Source organism: Prionailurus viverrinus, chromosome C2 (genome assembly GCF_022837055.1).
Source record: "Prionailurus viverrinus isolate Anna chromosome C2, UM_Priviv_1.0, whole genome shotgun sequence".
NCBI classification, from domain to species: domain Eukaryota; kingdom Metazoa; phylum Chordata; class Mammalia; order Carnivora; family Felidae; genus Prionailurus; species Prionailurus viverrinus.
In genome coordinates this window covers 4,106,831-4,123,710 of record NC_062569.1, presented here as the reverse complement: position 1 = coordinate 4,123,710, position 16,880 = coordinate 4,106,831, and the positions used below count along the sequence as shown (strand labels likewise).

Genomic DNA, 16,880 nt, shown 5'->3' with positions numbered 1-16,880 from the left:
CAAAGTCAGCAAAGGTCTCTGAGGCCCCTCCTCTTATTGGTGCCAACACCCTGGAAAACAAGTTATGTGCATTAAGACCCCTGGCGTATCTATCCACCTTGACAGAGCGACTGCATTTCTAAGAATGAGTCCAAAGAAATAGTAACAAGTGAATGCACAATTTCACTGTTCAAGACAGCAAAACAGTGGAAATCCATGGTGGTCTGATTAAGTAGCTTAACGTATCTCCACATGTGACACGTAGCTTTATAAGATGATATCCGAGGCTATTGACTAACGGAGAAAAGCGACGTATAGAAGGACATACTACGCTCACATATACGTTGAAACCATACTATTTAATAAGAATAACGATAGCAGCAGTTTTCTCCGGATGGTAGGGTAATGGGCAACTTTTACTGCTAACCTTTCATACATTTGTGATTATTATAATAAATAGCATCTCATCAACAAAATAATAAAAGCTATTGGTTTAGAAAGATAGGAAACCAAATCAGCAACCTACAAGTGGTTTGTATATAACCACTGGATTGTGAACAATGAAAATATTCTTATCTTTTGAATACTTTCTTTCACGCCCTGTATTATTTTATAATCTAAAATGGATACTTCGTTGTGGCATTTTGTCAAAAATCCCCCCCTTTTTAATGCTATGTCCTTGTTGATCTATATACACAGAGACTTGCATTTAATAATCATACTCTAATTGTAATAAGTAAGTGACAGTGTTCAATCTGAAGACCTTTTTACCCCCTCTCTAAATGGAGAACCCAAATAATAACGGTAGAGGAAAAAAAAGATAAGAAGGATGAGTAAAAACAGGAGAAATTATGAAATTGGAAAAAGAGAAAGAAATCATATGCCTTAAAGACCTAGAATGCTGTCTTCTCTGCCTGTGAATTCAGCCATTTCTGAACAGTACTGTCCATGGTATTGGCGACAGTACCCCAGAGGCATACACATCAGACGGATATATTCAGCTAAAAAAACATGCATATTTCTGCAAGTTTACCTGTAAATTGAGAATTTCCACAAATGAAAATTTTCTTTAAAAAGGGGCTAGGTTATCAGTGAACCTTTCATAGATAGAGTGCGCCCTCCAAACACCCAATGGCCAAAGCTCCACGCCCCCCAAAACACAATGCATGTGAATAATCCAATAACTTGATATAAAACGGACGTGAACTAGCATACGAAATTTAACGGAGCAATAGTTTCAATAATTACACTAAATTTTAAACAATTCCCACGTAAATGCTGATAAGCGGGGCTAACAAAGGTCTGGCGTTTTCAAAACACACATTGTTGTGTCTTTTCATCCCTACAGCTTACTAAGAGTGGGCTTTTTGCAAATTACAGTAAAACCTTGGTTTGCGAGCGTAATTCGTTCTGGAAACAGGCTTGTAGTCCAAAGCACTCGTATACCAAAGCGAATTTCAAGAACCGTCGGCCCAGTTGTGATCATGTGACATTGAGCAATCACGTGCCACTCTTACTGCACGACATCGCTCGTTTCTCAAGTTAAAATTTATTAGAAATGTGTGCTCGTCTTGCGGAACATTCAGAGAACAAGTTACTCGCAATCCGAGGTTTTACTGTACTTAACACGCCTAAGACAGAACCCTGGTTTGTTTCGTTGTAAGAATGGAAAGTAACAATTCTTATCTTAAGTGTTTGGGAGGGTCAAGCCCAATGCCAGGCACGGGTAAATCACTCTATAGATGTCATAATCTATTATTACCATCGCTCGTACCTTTCTGGGGAGTCAAAACCTAAAGGCCTGCCAGTGAATATTGAGCCAACATTTACATTAGTGTTCATTTTAATGAGGGTAAATCCAATCTGCACTATAATATTCAAATAATGGTTTGATTCATGAGTTCCAAATGAAGCAGTAACAATGGTCTGAAAGTAATGTTTTCTTTGCAAACTGCTGAATGTGATTATTGCTTCTTGGCATGAAAGGCTTTTTGCTTACAATGCTGTGTATAAAAACATTCCATTTAAGCTTATATGCAAATATAGTATTTTACTTGCTGAGAAGGTCCAGAGTGATCAGTGTGCTTTAACTGGTATGGAATGACTAAATACGCATTGTATGTGTAAAGAAATGCCGTTTTTTTGGTTTTTTGGTTTTTGGGTTTTGGTTTTCTCACCTTCCTGGTTTAAAGGGCAGGAGGGTGGGAAGAGAGCGCTGTGCTCTCCCGGAAATGCTGTGGGATCTAGACAGGCTGGGAGGTTGAAAGGAGTCCAGCTGCGGGGTAAAATGTATTAGGTATGCAACCACTTCTCAGGGCGGAATCCGATCTATTGCTTGAAGATTGGTACCGATAATCACAATCTAGCCTGTTAAGTATGCACTTCAACGGAAACCAAACACCTTTGGCCAGTAAACTACAACCTGTCTTTCTACCATATGACCCATTCTATCTCTCCTAAAGCCACGACGACATGCTAATGACCTCTCCGCTATCAGAAAGGTTAAGATCCACAAGTCACAAGAACTACACCAAGAAGACCAGCTGGTCATTATACATTTCATCTTCAGGTACAACCCCAAACTTTTCGCAAGGCACCGGTGCTCAAGTGCTGACAACCCTAATGACGGATCTTGATGCAAGGAAGGGAGAGAGCTCTGGAAGCAGGTCTAATTCTGCCGCCTACAGCAAAACCGTAGGTGGGAGCAACCAGGCCCCGGTAGTACTGCTCCCTCCAAACCGATCGCACATTTGAGATCACACTGTAGGTACTATGTGTGTGTATAGTGAACCCTTCTCCAACAGCCCCAACCTGTATGACACAGATCACACACACACACACACACACACACACACACACACACACACACACAGTCCTGATCAAAATTACCTTGTTTCTTCAAACAAACAATAAACAGAAGATGGACATATTCTATAGCCTACACTTCTTTTGTTCAAAGCAGGCCACCGAATACCTGAGAACTACTTTTCGCTCGGCACAGTCTAAGAACACGGAGCTGGGTTTTGTCTTACTTCTGCGCGTGCCAGGACAATTTTTAATCCGGGGTGTTCTGCGGTCCTGGAGTTTTGTTGGCATCACAGTTTTAACATCCACCTTAGTGTTACCATGGTTTCCTCGAGTTCTCTGTTCAACTTTAAAAATAATTAAATGCAAATTAGGATTTTGTAAAGGAAACCAAGCGATAAGGTTTGGTTTTCTTCTTGCTCTTTGTCATTTCAGAGTATTGCTTCTGTGCATGTTAGTTGTTTCCCTGACCTTAGGTGGAGGGTCATGGCTGTAGAGGCGGGCATCTTGGGTCTTCTGTGTATTGACTAAGTACAATCAAGACCCAAATCTCAGTTTTTGCTCCTGTAAAATGGTCTAGCTTTATCTACCTCGAATGTGGTAAGCTAAATAAACAAGCACTTAATTATCTAAAAAAAAAAATCACTCCATGGAAAAGCTCTTTAAAAAAAGTTACATTAAAGATTCTAATATTATAGAAGGAGCATGCATGTTTCATTTCTAAAATTAAGTGGTAAATTATCCATGCAACACTCAAAGGGCCATCCATCATTTCCGGTGGGGAAAAGAACACAACAAACTTCTTTTCTCACCTCAAGATCTATTTCTGAGACTTACCTATCTCATCTACAGGATACGTTCTCTGAGGTATTTGAGAATAATAACATGAGAAAATACAAATATTTGAGAGCAGTGATAGGGAGTTTGACCGATGTTAACAAATAAGTCTTACTTTGAGCCTGAGTATTGATTAAAGGACTAGGGTGTCAGTTCAGTAAATAAAGCATCGTGGCTTTCCTAAGAGCAATGTGATTCTGAGTTAGGCTTCTGATCTTTGGCTTTTAGTCAGATGATTTCTATTCCTATAGAAAGTGCAGAGTAAATTTACCATGTTTGGAAGTAACAGGATACCAACCAACCACTCAGAGATTTCCAAGAGGCACTTAAAGAAATTGATGCCTGATCTTCTACAGAGGATTATTCGGCAAGCAGTGGCATCGGGATGTTGCTCCGTTTACTGACGGGTGCCATTCACGTGCCAGCCAAAAGGAAAACGAATAGAACACACGTGGGAGGAAAGCTTGGGGTTTTAGTGAGTCTGTTTGTTTGGTGATTCTGGATCACTTGCAGGGAGTGAAATGCCCATGGGCCAAAACCCAGTAATTCCCACCTTAAACCATAGCCTCTTAAGAAAACTGAACAGAACAGGTGTCCCTTACGGCTCTGGCACTCCCTCTCTGTGTCTGCCACTGGGCATGTGGAAGGTCCCACAGTCCCGCCTCTCAGGGCAGGACTTATCCATCACTTCAGGGCTTCTGGACAAAGTCAACTGGGCTCAACCGTTGTCACCAAAGAGAAGCTTTATTTAGACAGAGAGCAAGTTTATGAGTCTTCTGATTTACCAAATAGCTAACTCTGGTCATTATCCTCTCTGGAACAAACAAACAGGCCAACTATGGTCATCACTACCCGGGTCCACACGTCTCAGGAATCCAGGCATTGTATTATCTTAAGACGTCACCCCAAAGCTCTGCCTCTGGGTCTCTATTCTTGTTTCATGGTTTCTGGGGCTGAGAACCACTCTCCTCCAATGGAGATGCCATTTCTGTCTTTGATCTGCACTCTGGAAATAGGGGATTTCAGGCAATGACAGTGGGTGGGTGCCAAAGTCAAAGGAAAAAAAAATATTCGAGAGATGACAACCTTTTAACGTGACAATTATCTGGGACTGGTTCAGCAGTTACTCTGACATATGCAAAGACGTTCAGGTACACTTGAGACTCTCTGCCTATGCCTGATCTTGGCCCCTTGGAAAACACTAAGGCAAGAGGATGGTTTCAAGCCTCCAAATGATACAAGCTGAGCACACACCCTTTCTCTAAGATGGAGAAAGACAGATGGCGGTGAAAAAAAAAATCATCTAACAAAAGAACCACGGGCTGCTTTGGGCTAACCACCTGGAAAAGTAAGCAAAAGACAAAGTGGAGACAAGAAAGGCAGATACAGAGAAGGTCGAAGCTTCTCATACAAAAATAGACTCAGGTACGCGTAGCATTCAGTTTCCACAAAATCGTTGCTCATAGTTTTAGTCTCCATCCCAAGTGCGTATCTTTAGAACGCAACACCCCAGAGAGTAAATATGCGTTGTAAGCATCACTTTTCATACCAGAATAACACCGACCCTGCCCGGATTTCCAACGGGCTCATTTGGTGCCACCACCAAATCTGGGAGTTGACCAAGAATCCCAACGCAAGAAAATATGAAAGGGCCACAGAGTATAACGTATTTCGGGCAACCCACAGGGGAAAGAGGAATAAACCAAAGGTGGCAGAACATAACAGGGTGAATCTCAGCTCAAAAACGTCGTTATTCCAACAAAAAGGCAGTAATTCTCGTGAGAGGCACCCCCAGCTCTTCAGACCCCATTTGTGGACGGACAGGTGTGCTGGGAGGCTCCAGGTTACATATACTCACCTGCTCTTACCCCAGCCAAGTCAGAGAACCAACAAGGTTGCTGTGCTGTGAGAGTCAGGTGACTTCCCTTTGTTAATTCTCTGAAGCACCCAAGTTTGCTCAGAGGAAGGCACCTCCCCGGAATGTCTCCCACATGAGCATGGCTGTCATTTCCTACTCTCTCTGGACTACTCTAATTTCCAACCCTAACCCCATGCTCTTGTGGCTACGGCATGAAACCATGGATTTGAACAATTGGGTTGCCTACAGCAGTTTTGTAATGCAATAGACAGCTTTATCTCCTACAATGACGTCGTTGATGAATGTAGCTTTTTCCATTCTTGGTGGGGGAAAGAAAGATGGAAATGGAATAAAACAAGGTTGAAATTGAATCACTATCACCCCCTGCCAAACATTGCATCTTGTTAGTAGTGATAACCAGAGAAAAGGTAGCAAAAGTATCAAACTGTGGGGAGTGTGTTTTATTTGCTGATTACCACTGAGTTCATTTTCGAAGATCCCTCCCCATCCTCCCCCGCCCCCCCCCCCCCCCCCCGGGCCCATTCCTTGTATCTTATCAGACAACAAGAGACTTAGATGGCATTTCCAACCAATCCAAGGAATCTTCTTGGGGATTCTGCTCAAGACGTTCTGGGTGGTTTTGCTCTAAGAGAGTTAGGTTATTTAAGAACATTGTTCTTGGCATGTAACAAACCGACTTGGATCCCAGCCATGCTAATCATTGCTTCTCTGTTGGTCCAAAATTGAACCTGAGTTTGTGCCTCATTTTCTGCTTCTGTAAAATAAGGCTCTAATTACCTAGGTTGTAAATACGATTTCAAGATTAAATGAAACAATATACAGGAAATGAGAGGTAAAGTACCCCATGCAATGAATAAGAAGCAGATAAACCTACTGTATCACTTCAGTAACTGAAAAGTTAGTCCTCAGAGAAATGTTTTCCATCATGAAGGACAGGTATATTTCCTCTCAGGACATTAGAGAAAATACCAGAGGTGAGGAAGTACATACGCACATGTACATACAATCCTCACAGGGTCTTATCACGACTTAAATGCTTTGAGCCTCAAGTGAAAGTATTCTCTGTCTGTGCAAACCTTAATATTCTGAAGTCACACCGTACAATGACCCGAACTGCTTATACTCTAGAAACGCGAGCATTCTGGGAAAGGAATCCCAGCCATGATGTGGCTGAGCGACATCCACGTCAGAAGATCAGTGTCGGTGAGATAGAAACATCAAAACTTGCATGGAAACGTGCTTTCTCACAGTCAGCCCTACAGTCCATTTTTGTCCCCTCCGTCCACATTTCTCTGCATTTCTCCCAAGCTACGGTGCCATTTAAGATACGCACCTTCACGGACTTGCACTGAACTGGCACGGAACCGCATACTCCGAAAAGGCATCCCTCAAACACAAAACCCACGAGGAGCCACCTGAGGAATTTCCACCTCGGCCTCCTTCCCTCCGGTACATGGAAACCTCTCCATCCAACAATACGCCTATTAAAACACGTTTCTATGACCGTGGTCCCCATGACCATCGCATACCAATTGCCCTGACAGCACAACTCTTGAAATTTTCAGAGAACCCAAGAAAACCAAGACGCCTACGACTTACACGGCAAGTTCTGGTTAGAATGTCCCTTTTCAGACTTCAACTCCAAGAGAACATGGGAACAAACTTTTAAAATCAAACATACAACTTTCTACGGAACAACATTTCTCCTTTGTTAAAGATGCCGACGGCGCTTCAGGTCCTGAGGACGGGACTTGTTCCTCTTTGAAAGATGACATTTAATTCGCCCACTTCTCTTGTCCGAAAAGGCCCCGCCCATATCCCCAGACAAGAGCCCCTCAAATAGAGGATGGTCAGAAGGGTGGCTGGACTAGAACAGCAGGACTTGACAGCTCCACACCGGACACTGGTAAGGTCAATTCTTCTGGAAATACCTTAAGAGTCCATGATCTACGGTCATTTGTCTTTTTGTTTAGGCATGGTGTGCGTCACGGAGAGGGGCTAGGGGGTGTGCATAAGAATAGGCATTCCGCTGTGGCAACCACACTTGAAAGGTGCTCCTTTCACTCTTCCTGAAGGCATAAACACGTGGGGTCTATTTAAAATTGGCCAGTTTTGAAAACATACACACGCACATGCACACACGCACACACACACGTATAAACCAGTGTTCTCCAGGAAGTGAAGAAGTCTAAGAGCGTGATAATATGATACTTATTAGCCAGAAAACAGAAGTCTGAAAGGACAAATGACATACTCTAGTGATACTTGGAAACTTGTAAGAATCTCAAGGGTTCAGACTGGAGCTGCCCAATGGGCCTTCCCGAAATCACGGAAATATTCTCTATAGGTTCTGTCTCATACGTGCACTTGAAATGGCACTAGCTTGGCCGAGGACCTGAACTTTGAAGCTTAAATCTTATCTAAATTTGATTCATTTCAACCAACACGTAAATAGCTCTATGTCGCTCCTGGCCGCCACACTGGACATACAGCAAGTTCAGAGCCATCACTCAACATTCACCAAGAATCTTTACACAGTGCCAATTTTCTCAAAAACCACTCGACCTAAAAACAGGTCTCAAACACGTGCGCTAATGTTCATGACCATGCGATTGCAAAGATCAATGTAAATTAAGAATAAATACACTCGCTCTACTGGTTGGACCTGTGTCGGACGCTATATTTGACCTACGAGCATTTCCATGTCTGCTATGGTCTACGGAGAGAGAGAGGAGGAAAAAGAAAACCATGCACCACTGGCCTATTTTGCGATCAATGTGCCTCTGCACTTGCAGCATCTGAGAGTCGTAAGAAATGCCAGAATGGAGACTGAAAACAGCAACAGCGAGGAATTCTCCATGGGGAGGGGACCCATGAAGAATGAAAGGGCAGTGACATTTCATTCCTATGACGGTTGAAGATCGGAGGTCCATGCGCCAGCAATCAGATAAAGCGGAAAGCGGGTAGGCCCGCACTCTCGTTCTCCTGAACACGGACCGACCGAGCGCCTCGAACAGAAAGGGCCTCTTCTGCAGCCATACTTGCCCAGCCTCTCTGGTGAGCAGAAAACACAGTGTTTGAACCACACTGCTCTACCCAACACAGAGGCTCCCTCCACTAACACGGCACTCCTAAAAACCACGTCATTGGCACAACTCACCAAGCGCACTGTGGAAAAGTAAGCGATAATACACAGATGCCTTCGGATAATGTGTCGCAGGGGGACGTTTTTTCAGTTTAACGTGGATTTTGCTAGAGAAGTGGCTTTGACACAGACATCACTTTAAGACAGCCAGATCCACATTTCCAAAGCCAATGGCTACTCATGCTGTGCTTTGGGTGACTCAACGGGCCCATGGAAAGATAGGAAGACAGAGGCAAACCATCACGTTAAGGAGCAAAAACAAAGAAACATCTTCCTTTCAGATCTGGAGCTTAGCTATGGAGCTCAAAATTCTCCTTCCTCAGGTGAAAAACAAACAACAAAAAAGGAGGCGGCAGATTGTAACGGATTTGTTTCAAGTCCCACAGCCGGTAAGTAAAAGAATTGAGACCTGGGGGTGGGATTTCTGTCTCTGGGTTCAGGGCTTTTGGTCTCGCTAAAAACGACAGCAAGACAGAGGTCTACAAACCAGAAAGAGGAAGAAAAGAACAGTTATCCTGGATACGTCACTGTGGTTTTCAATTTGAGTTATATTTTGACATAAAATGTTCCATGCTCTTTTGATGTAATCACATGGAGTATGTTTTTCAAATGGTTTTACTTATTTATTTATGTATGTATGCGTGTATGTACGTATGTATTTATTTTGCGGGAAAGAGGCAGAGAGAGAGGGAGGGAGAGAGAATCGCAAGCAGGCTCTGCACTATCAGCACAGACGCTGACGTGGGACTCGATCTCACGCTTCGTGAGACCATAACCTGAGCCGAAATCGAGAGTCAGGTGCTTGCTTCACCGCCTGAGCCACCCATGCACCCCCTCACGTGGAGCACCAAGAGAAGAGAGAAAATTATGTTTCAGGAGCTATACAAAAGTTCTGGGGATAAATCCACTTTATTGCCCGAATTGTACAAACTTTCCTGGTCCTCAAATAATCTTCTGCAGATAAATGCCACACGCTGCTGATAAGTGCAAGAGATAAATAACGCTGCACAGCTTAAATGTCACGTGCGTTGAACTGTATAACATGCTCTTATAAACGAAGCCGTACGAGAAAAAAGGAAACGCTAAATAAATACAGTGATGGGCTTACATTCTTGTGTTGCTGGTCTTGTTGATGATAACAGATTTCCCTGTTTGATCCACATTGTGATCCAACCCAAAGTACGCTGCCACTCGATGGACAAGCATCCTCTGGTAGGATGACATCTGAGGGAACTTTTTATAATGATTACTGGAAAGGAATACAGGACAGAGTGGGATCAGCATTGGCATTTCCGGCCTGTAGTACATTTTACAGGTACACACACAAAACCAGTCCTTTCCCGTCCAAACCGCTAGGCTTAGTTCATCCTCGGCAACATTTCAGGTGCTCGTTTCTGGACGCTTTTCCGCTGATGATGTATCTATCGATTAAGCTACAAGAAGTGTCTTTGTTTCATAGCTGCACGGTTCTCTCAGCAAAGAGAACCTAATGTCCGTTGGAAAGTATTCTCTTCTAGTCCGTGATACCTTATCGGCACAGCCAGGCCCAGGACAAATGATATGACATACTATGTGACAGCAGATGCCTATCTGGAGATGTGTCATTACACGGTTTACACAGAAAACAGCGCAATTATGCCCAGGCATCACTGACTGCAGCCAGCTGGAGCCCATTAAAAAACTATAATAAAAATGAAAAGGGTTGCCTCTTGTCACAGCTACTCTATGCTAATCAGCGGCCCCCTGTTTATAGCCATTTTGTCAGTAACTTAACAAGCAGAAACACACATGGTCCAAGCAACAATCCCCATCAATATATAGCTTCTAATCCTAACAGCATCCCCACTCACCAAGTCGGCAAACATATTAAGTAATGTTTTATCTATCCCTCAGTCTTTCCAGAACGCATCATTAAACCCAAAGCCCAAACCAAGACCCCATCGTAGAAATTAACCCGCCTTGCAATGGAACATACTTGTTGTCACCAATGAAATCAATAATCTCCTGCTCCATTTTCAAGAGTATCATCCTGTCCCTGCAAAATAAATGTTAAAAATGAGAAGGTCGGACGGACTGGCCATTCCCAAAGACCAAACAAGTTCGTTTGCATGTATGACAGAGATGGTTTGAAGGTACGTGACTCCAGATCTTTAACGCTTCTCTGGAACGTGCTGCCCATATGCGTATGATCTCATTCCAGTGGAGATGATTTCTCCTTGTAACATTGAAACTTCTGTGGTTTTTATGTTACTGAAGACATATGAGGAATGAAGCCCATAAGACATATCAGACACATTGTAGATTTTAAATGAATAGGAAACTGGACCAGAGCAAAGCCCAAGTAGAGAGTTATATAACTGCAGTGGAACGTAATTTGGCTTATTTGACATTGACTCTTGTTCTCTGTCCTTTCCCCCTTAATCCGTATCTCTTTGTGACCAGGAAAGCAGAACCCGTAAACTATAACGTATTCACTAGAGAGCTACCCAGGACTCAAGAGTTATCTATAAGCATCGTATGGAAAGCAATTTGACAATAAATTTCATATATTTAAAAAAAAAGAGTATCTATAAGCAGTACACATGCAAACTATTCGCAGAAAAAATATAAAAGAACGCTTAAGACTTTAGAAAAGGTGCCTGCATTTTACAACTCTGTAAAGTGTTTGCCCTAACCACACTGCGACAGTCCACTCGACTCTTCTAAAAATAAGAGGCTTATTTAATAATTTACCTGGAATTATTCTTTAATGTGTTAATCAGAAACTCATGCAAGTCTATGCCAGTAGAATCCGTGTATTCTTGGCTGCAATCTGAAACAAACAGCAGGATGGAGTTGTCAGGAACGCGGATGGGGAAAAGGGGGTAGCAATGTTTCCCTCTTGCTTGGGTACATTTTAGGTGAAGCTACTGGCGTGAACGGGACGTGTTTCGAAACTAGCAAACTGGCAGGGTAACGCCAGAAATGAAAGTCAGATTCGCCACAGAGGAACCCGGCAGATCCCGAGTATGGAAAGCTCCAGCTGTCACAGGATGGGGCGTGGGCACGGTCAGGTAGGAGGTGGGTGGGGTGAAATGTCACGTGTTCCTTCCCTGCTGTACAGCAGCGAGGCCCCTCCACGTGACAGACCCACAGAGAGAACTCTGAAGAGTTTGGGATTCCAGGAAATCCCTTTTGTCTTAGCCCCGAGAAGGCAAAAAAAAAAAAAAAATAATAATAATAATACAAGTTCTGTGGCAAGGCTGTCTAAATATCAATCAGTGCAAAACACAGGAGGGCACTAAATAATCTCCACGTCTTTCAACTCTTCTGATGCTGGCTAATGCTTAATTTCTAAAGCCATTTAACCTGTACTTCTTTACTCTTGTTACACCTCGGGTTTTAGATCTTCAGTAACAGAGGCCATAGGTAGAAGCAGATACATGGTTACAGAGCATACAAGTAGCAGATGCCCTATTCTGCCTCAGTTACTTAAAAAAGAAAAAAAGAAAAGGAAAGAAAAAGTCTACCGCAAAGCCATTTACTCATGGTATTCTTCATTTCAACCTAACTTAGTTTTGTTTTACTTTGCGTTTCCTTTTTTTGTTGTGGTGGTACTTTTGTAACAATTAGACAAGTCTGGAAGACGGGTTCGGGGATTTAGAAGGCAAAGCGCTGTTTGTTCTTGGAAAAACTTTATTGAAGGAGAAGCGTGTATTTTTTAGGTGAGACATTACGTGGCAGTACATGGGTGGCCAGAGGCCAAATCCATTTGTGCCAAATACAATGTTACTCACGTATGCCAGCGACACTGATGTATACATCTGTGCTTTGGGGACACTATCACTCATTGGCTGTGAATTGCTAATCCACTGTCTGTCTTTTAAGATAAATAGGGAAGTGCAGCTCTAAAACTAGGTGTCATTACTGCTCCTCAGCCCAACTTAACTGGACCAATAAACCTGAATTAAGAGATTTATGCTCACTCCTGTGCACCAAGTTACCACTGAAAATAGAAGACCCAAGTGAAAATCCAAAGAAATAAAGGATCCGAAAAATAACCTTTCTGGCTCCACAAATAATGACACCGCGAACAGAAAGAAAATACAGTTCACACCTTTTACACACACACACACACACACACGTACACACAGAGAAGTACAGGCAGAGTTTGGTGGCAGGGAGATGTGTGTGTAAGTCTAGGATGTGCTCCGTGACTACTGATCTGTCCAAATTCAGCAAGTTAAGGAAACATGTTCACATTCACCTTTTGATAACATTCTGATCTTGGGCTTTTCAGAGGTTTTATCTTTGTTTTTATCCTTTTCTTTTTCTCTTTCTGAGTCATCTTTCCTAGATTTATCATCCTCTCGCAGGCTGGGAAAACTGGAAAGCTGTAAATGAATTGATTCCTGTTGAGGAAAAAATATAATAATTTAGGGCCAGATTTAAGAATGTCTGTCTGGTTTCCATTTTGCAAAGAGGTTATTAAATACAGGAAAATGAAAGCCAGGAGCAGGTTTTTTTTTTTTTCTTTTTCTTAAATGGTAAAAAATCAAACCTGTCAGAAAAATAATTGCCCTTTAAGGTGAATTAAACTTCAGAAGTCAATGGGAGTTCATGAGAAACATCTCGTACTAGAACTTGGCCTCATGAATATTCACATTAAGCAAGTCACTTTCTCCTAGATCATACCTCTTATTTTCCCTACAGATTTATTTTTAAACACTTAGGAACCATTTCCTTATCAGTAAGCTTGCATCACAGCCACTGTCATGTCTCAAAAAAAAAGAAGAAGAAGAAGAAGAAGCCTTCCGAGTTCTTTTCTATAATCCCTTATAAGGAGAAATCTGCACAAAGACAGACAGACAGATATTACGAATCATAATTACAGATGGAACAGACATAAAGGCCTTAATAGCCGATTTGCGCTGAAAAGTCCGTCTCAGAACCACAAAACAAGGGTATCTACTGCCGAGAAAAACCAAGCTGTCTAAATGCAGGAATCCTGGGCACGGATTCCTATCACACACTGGGTACAAACTCCATTGATAAGTCACCATAATACATGGCTACAATAAGCATTGCCTTTTAGAAAAGGTAGGAGGTACAACCATCGGGTCCATCAATTTAGTATTTTAATTTCTGCATCAGTCAATCCTTTCCAAAATGGAAAACTCTCTTGAACCAATGCTTTGGTATACAACTGACTGTTTACAGTATTGGACCCGGATTCACTTTTATATTTATTTCGTTTGCACTGGAAACAGCTCATTTTGTTTTAACTCAGGCAGCAGCCATTTGGTTGATAGTATGTTCACCGTTTTGAAGAAGAATGAGCCAAATTAGATCGCTTAGTTTTATGACAAGCCCAAGCTATGATTAAAACTATGACAAATTAACCAACATTAAGCCCACTTTTGCTTATGTAAGAGATCATTTGATGGGAAAGGTTTTTTTCCTGCCGTGACATTCAAATTTATGACGTTAAAAAAAAATATATCCCCAATGACTAACAGTGTTCCTCACTAAAAACTAAACTGATGCTCCTATTCACGTGACCAGATCGAGGCCTGCACACCCTCAAATTACGGCCGACCTGGGATTCTTAGGGTCCTTGGTAAACCTGGCTGATCTAAGAAGCGTAACACAAGGCCTCCCACACCAAGTTCGTGTTTTAGGAGGGGTTACCTTGTGAACTCCTGGCTGGAAGAAAAAGACACCGTGGTTGGAAAGACATAGGATAGAGAGGATGAAATCAAGCACGTTCTCATGACAGAGATTTAGCTTAGCCAGATTTCCTGACATCCACGTGTTTCCCTTGGGGTGCACTTACACAACATACGTAACACCGAGTGTAACTTGATCATAGGTTCTTTGGCATGTGATTTGGGACAGAACTGTCTTAGTCTGCAAAGGTTCAGGCAGATTTTAAGGTTTTGATTTGCTTCTACTGGCTAAGGGGACAGCTGGAACGTTTCTGCTTCAAGGGAATACAGTCGGGGGCGGGGAAGGATCAGTTCAATAGTTGATCAGGAGGGGAAACTGAGGGCACCAGGCCATGGGAGTGGTCTCCTTGCTTCTCCAAAACCGACTGCATGCCCCGCCTCTGTCAGTTTGCAGCTACGATCAGAGAGGGTTGGAAGCATACACACAAGAGCAGAGGCTAAAAAGCATCCTCCACCAAAAAAAAAAAAGAAAAATGTACAAACTCACGTCACGTGTGGACAAACACTATTCTCGGGAAAATACCTCACTTTTCTAGGCATCAGCATACATTATGGTGTTGAAAGAACACACAAAAGTGCTATAGAGTTGGTAAAAAACAATCTGTTATTTTTTAATATTTTTATTGATATGCTCAATAATAAAATACAGGTATTAGTTGATACATCGGTACAGGATGAGTTTATATCCAACAACAGTAAAAGAATGATTCAAGTCACAGTAATACACTGGTAGGTAAATCGTAGAACATTTGGAAAGCAAAGCTCCTTTCACTGAAGGACAGACTGAACCGTCAGCTATGGGTCTGAGATCAAGTAATACAGGTAGCAAGAGTTTTTCCCCACACAGGAAAGTGAAGGCAGTTTTCCAAGTACTGTGAATATACAAATATTAGGGAAGCAATACAATCCATATAAATGTATACCTCTGCCGGGGTTCTCTGGGATTCAGTTCCCACGTTTTGTAAGTGCCGGTGGTACCCAATGAAGGCATCGCATATAAGCTCAAAGGTCTGCTTCTTTACTCTCTAAAAAGGAACGTGCCCACTCACTAACACGCGTGGTCTGGGTATTTCCTATTGGCCGTCTGCTCCCGCCTCCCCTCAGCCAGCCCCAAGAGGGGTGTGCAAGCTCTAAACCTCTCCTACAAAGCTAGTCTTGGCCACTGAGCTTGAAACCAGCGGGAACAGAGCACCCTTGGCCTCTTAATTCTCTGCACCAATCGTATGGAGAAACCGGACTCAGGTCCAGGACGGGCACTACAGTACAGATGATCTCTTTAAAAATTTCCTCCTGGTACCTCGTCAAATGGGACGAAGAGCAGATTAAGTCTATAAAGGCTGTCCTCCTCTGTCGGGTGTTAGGAGTGGGGGACAACCGGGGCATGACTTCTCCCAGAGTCTGTCATTTTGCAGAGTTAACATATATCGCGTGTGGTACATTACAAGCCGTCGATCAACACTTAAGAACACAAGCCGGGATATTCGCGTTATTTCCCCTTTTCAATCTCCATGAAAAATAGAAGCACGTGTAAAATGCTGAAGGAAAGCCACACACTTCTCAGAGCCCAGGTAAAATAAAGCTTGTGTATGAAACATAGTGATGGCTAGAGAAAGACAGCCTGTCTATGCCTTACGACATGAGTGGCATATTGAGAAAACGAAGCTAGGGGGGAAAAAAATACTCTTAGGACAAAATCTATAAGGTATTTATTTTTGGTCCTTTTAAAGAAAGTGCTCTCAATGCTCTCTGCATCCACGAGGAGAATTTAGAGTATTTCCATTAAAGTAAAAGAGGAAAGCCAACAAAAGCAAACAAAAACAATGATATCTTAATCAATTTTCTCTCCCCTGGGCTCAGATAAATCCTTTTACTTTTGTCTGGACTTCTCTCAGCCTCTGAAAAAGCAAGGAACATTTCGGCAGCTAGACTATTTTTTTAGAAAAGCGGATACAATGCCTAAAAGGCAAACAAAAATAAATACGATATGAAGTTCCCGTTTTGTCACGGGAGGGTTTCGTCAGAATGTGAATTTTCCGACCCCGATAGTCTCGCTGTAAGGAGCAAACCTAAGTGGAAGGACCCACAGCGGTAGATAAGAATATTAAATTCCTATAAATTTAATAATATGAAATTCACCACCAGCTCGGATTCACTTCTGCCCAATTGTTCCAGGATTCAGAAATCTCTACCAAAGTCCTTAAAAATAGGTCTCCAAAGCTCAATGCACCTTATTCACTACTTCTAAAGTTTTGTAAGAGCCAAGAGTTGTGTTTCTTATAGGCAAGTGCATTTGGGAAGTGAGAGGTAAGAACGTCCCAGAAGGAAGGAGAGTGGACACTAAGGACTGTATTTGGTTCAGTCTTATCAAGAGAGAGCCTTTGAGGAAACTCAGCACTACTGTGCTTACTTTTTAAGTGTTTTATCTAAATTCTTTTGACATTCCTTCCCATTTGCAGTTTTCAGAGAGTCTGGAAAAAAACAAACGTAACACTCTGTGACACACTGTTCAGCTAGTTTAGCATAGCTC

At 42.4% G+C, this 16,880-nt stretch overlaps 1 protein-coding gene across 1 annotated transcript in view; it reads right to left on the bottom strand.

Moving 5' to 3' along the window:
• Positions 1 to 16,880, bottom strand: part of ARPP21 (cAMP regulated phosphoprotein 21) — a 114,771-nt gene that overhangs the window by 93,720 nt on the left and 4,171 nt on the right. Inside the window, exons 5-8 of the mRNA XM_047875256.1 lie at positions 12,892 to 13,036; positions 11,379 to 11,457; positions 10,621 to 10,680; positions 9,754 to 9,894 (exon numbers count right to left, since the gene is read on the bottom strand). Coding sequence (XP_047731212.1) covers positions 9,754 to 9,894; positions 10,621 to 10,680; positions 11,379 to 11,457; positions 12,892 to 13,036 — 425 coding nt within the window. The remainder of the gene's footprint in view (positions 1 to 9,753; positions 9,895 to 10,620; positions 10,681 to 11,378; positions 11,458 to 12,891; positions 13,037 to 16,880) is intronic.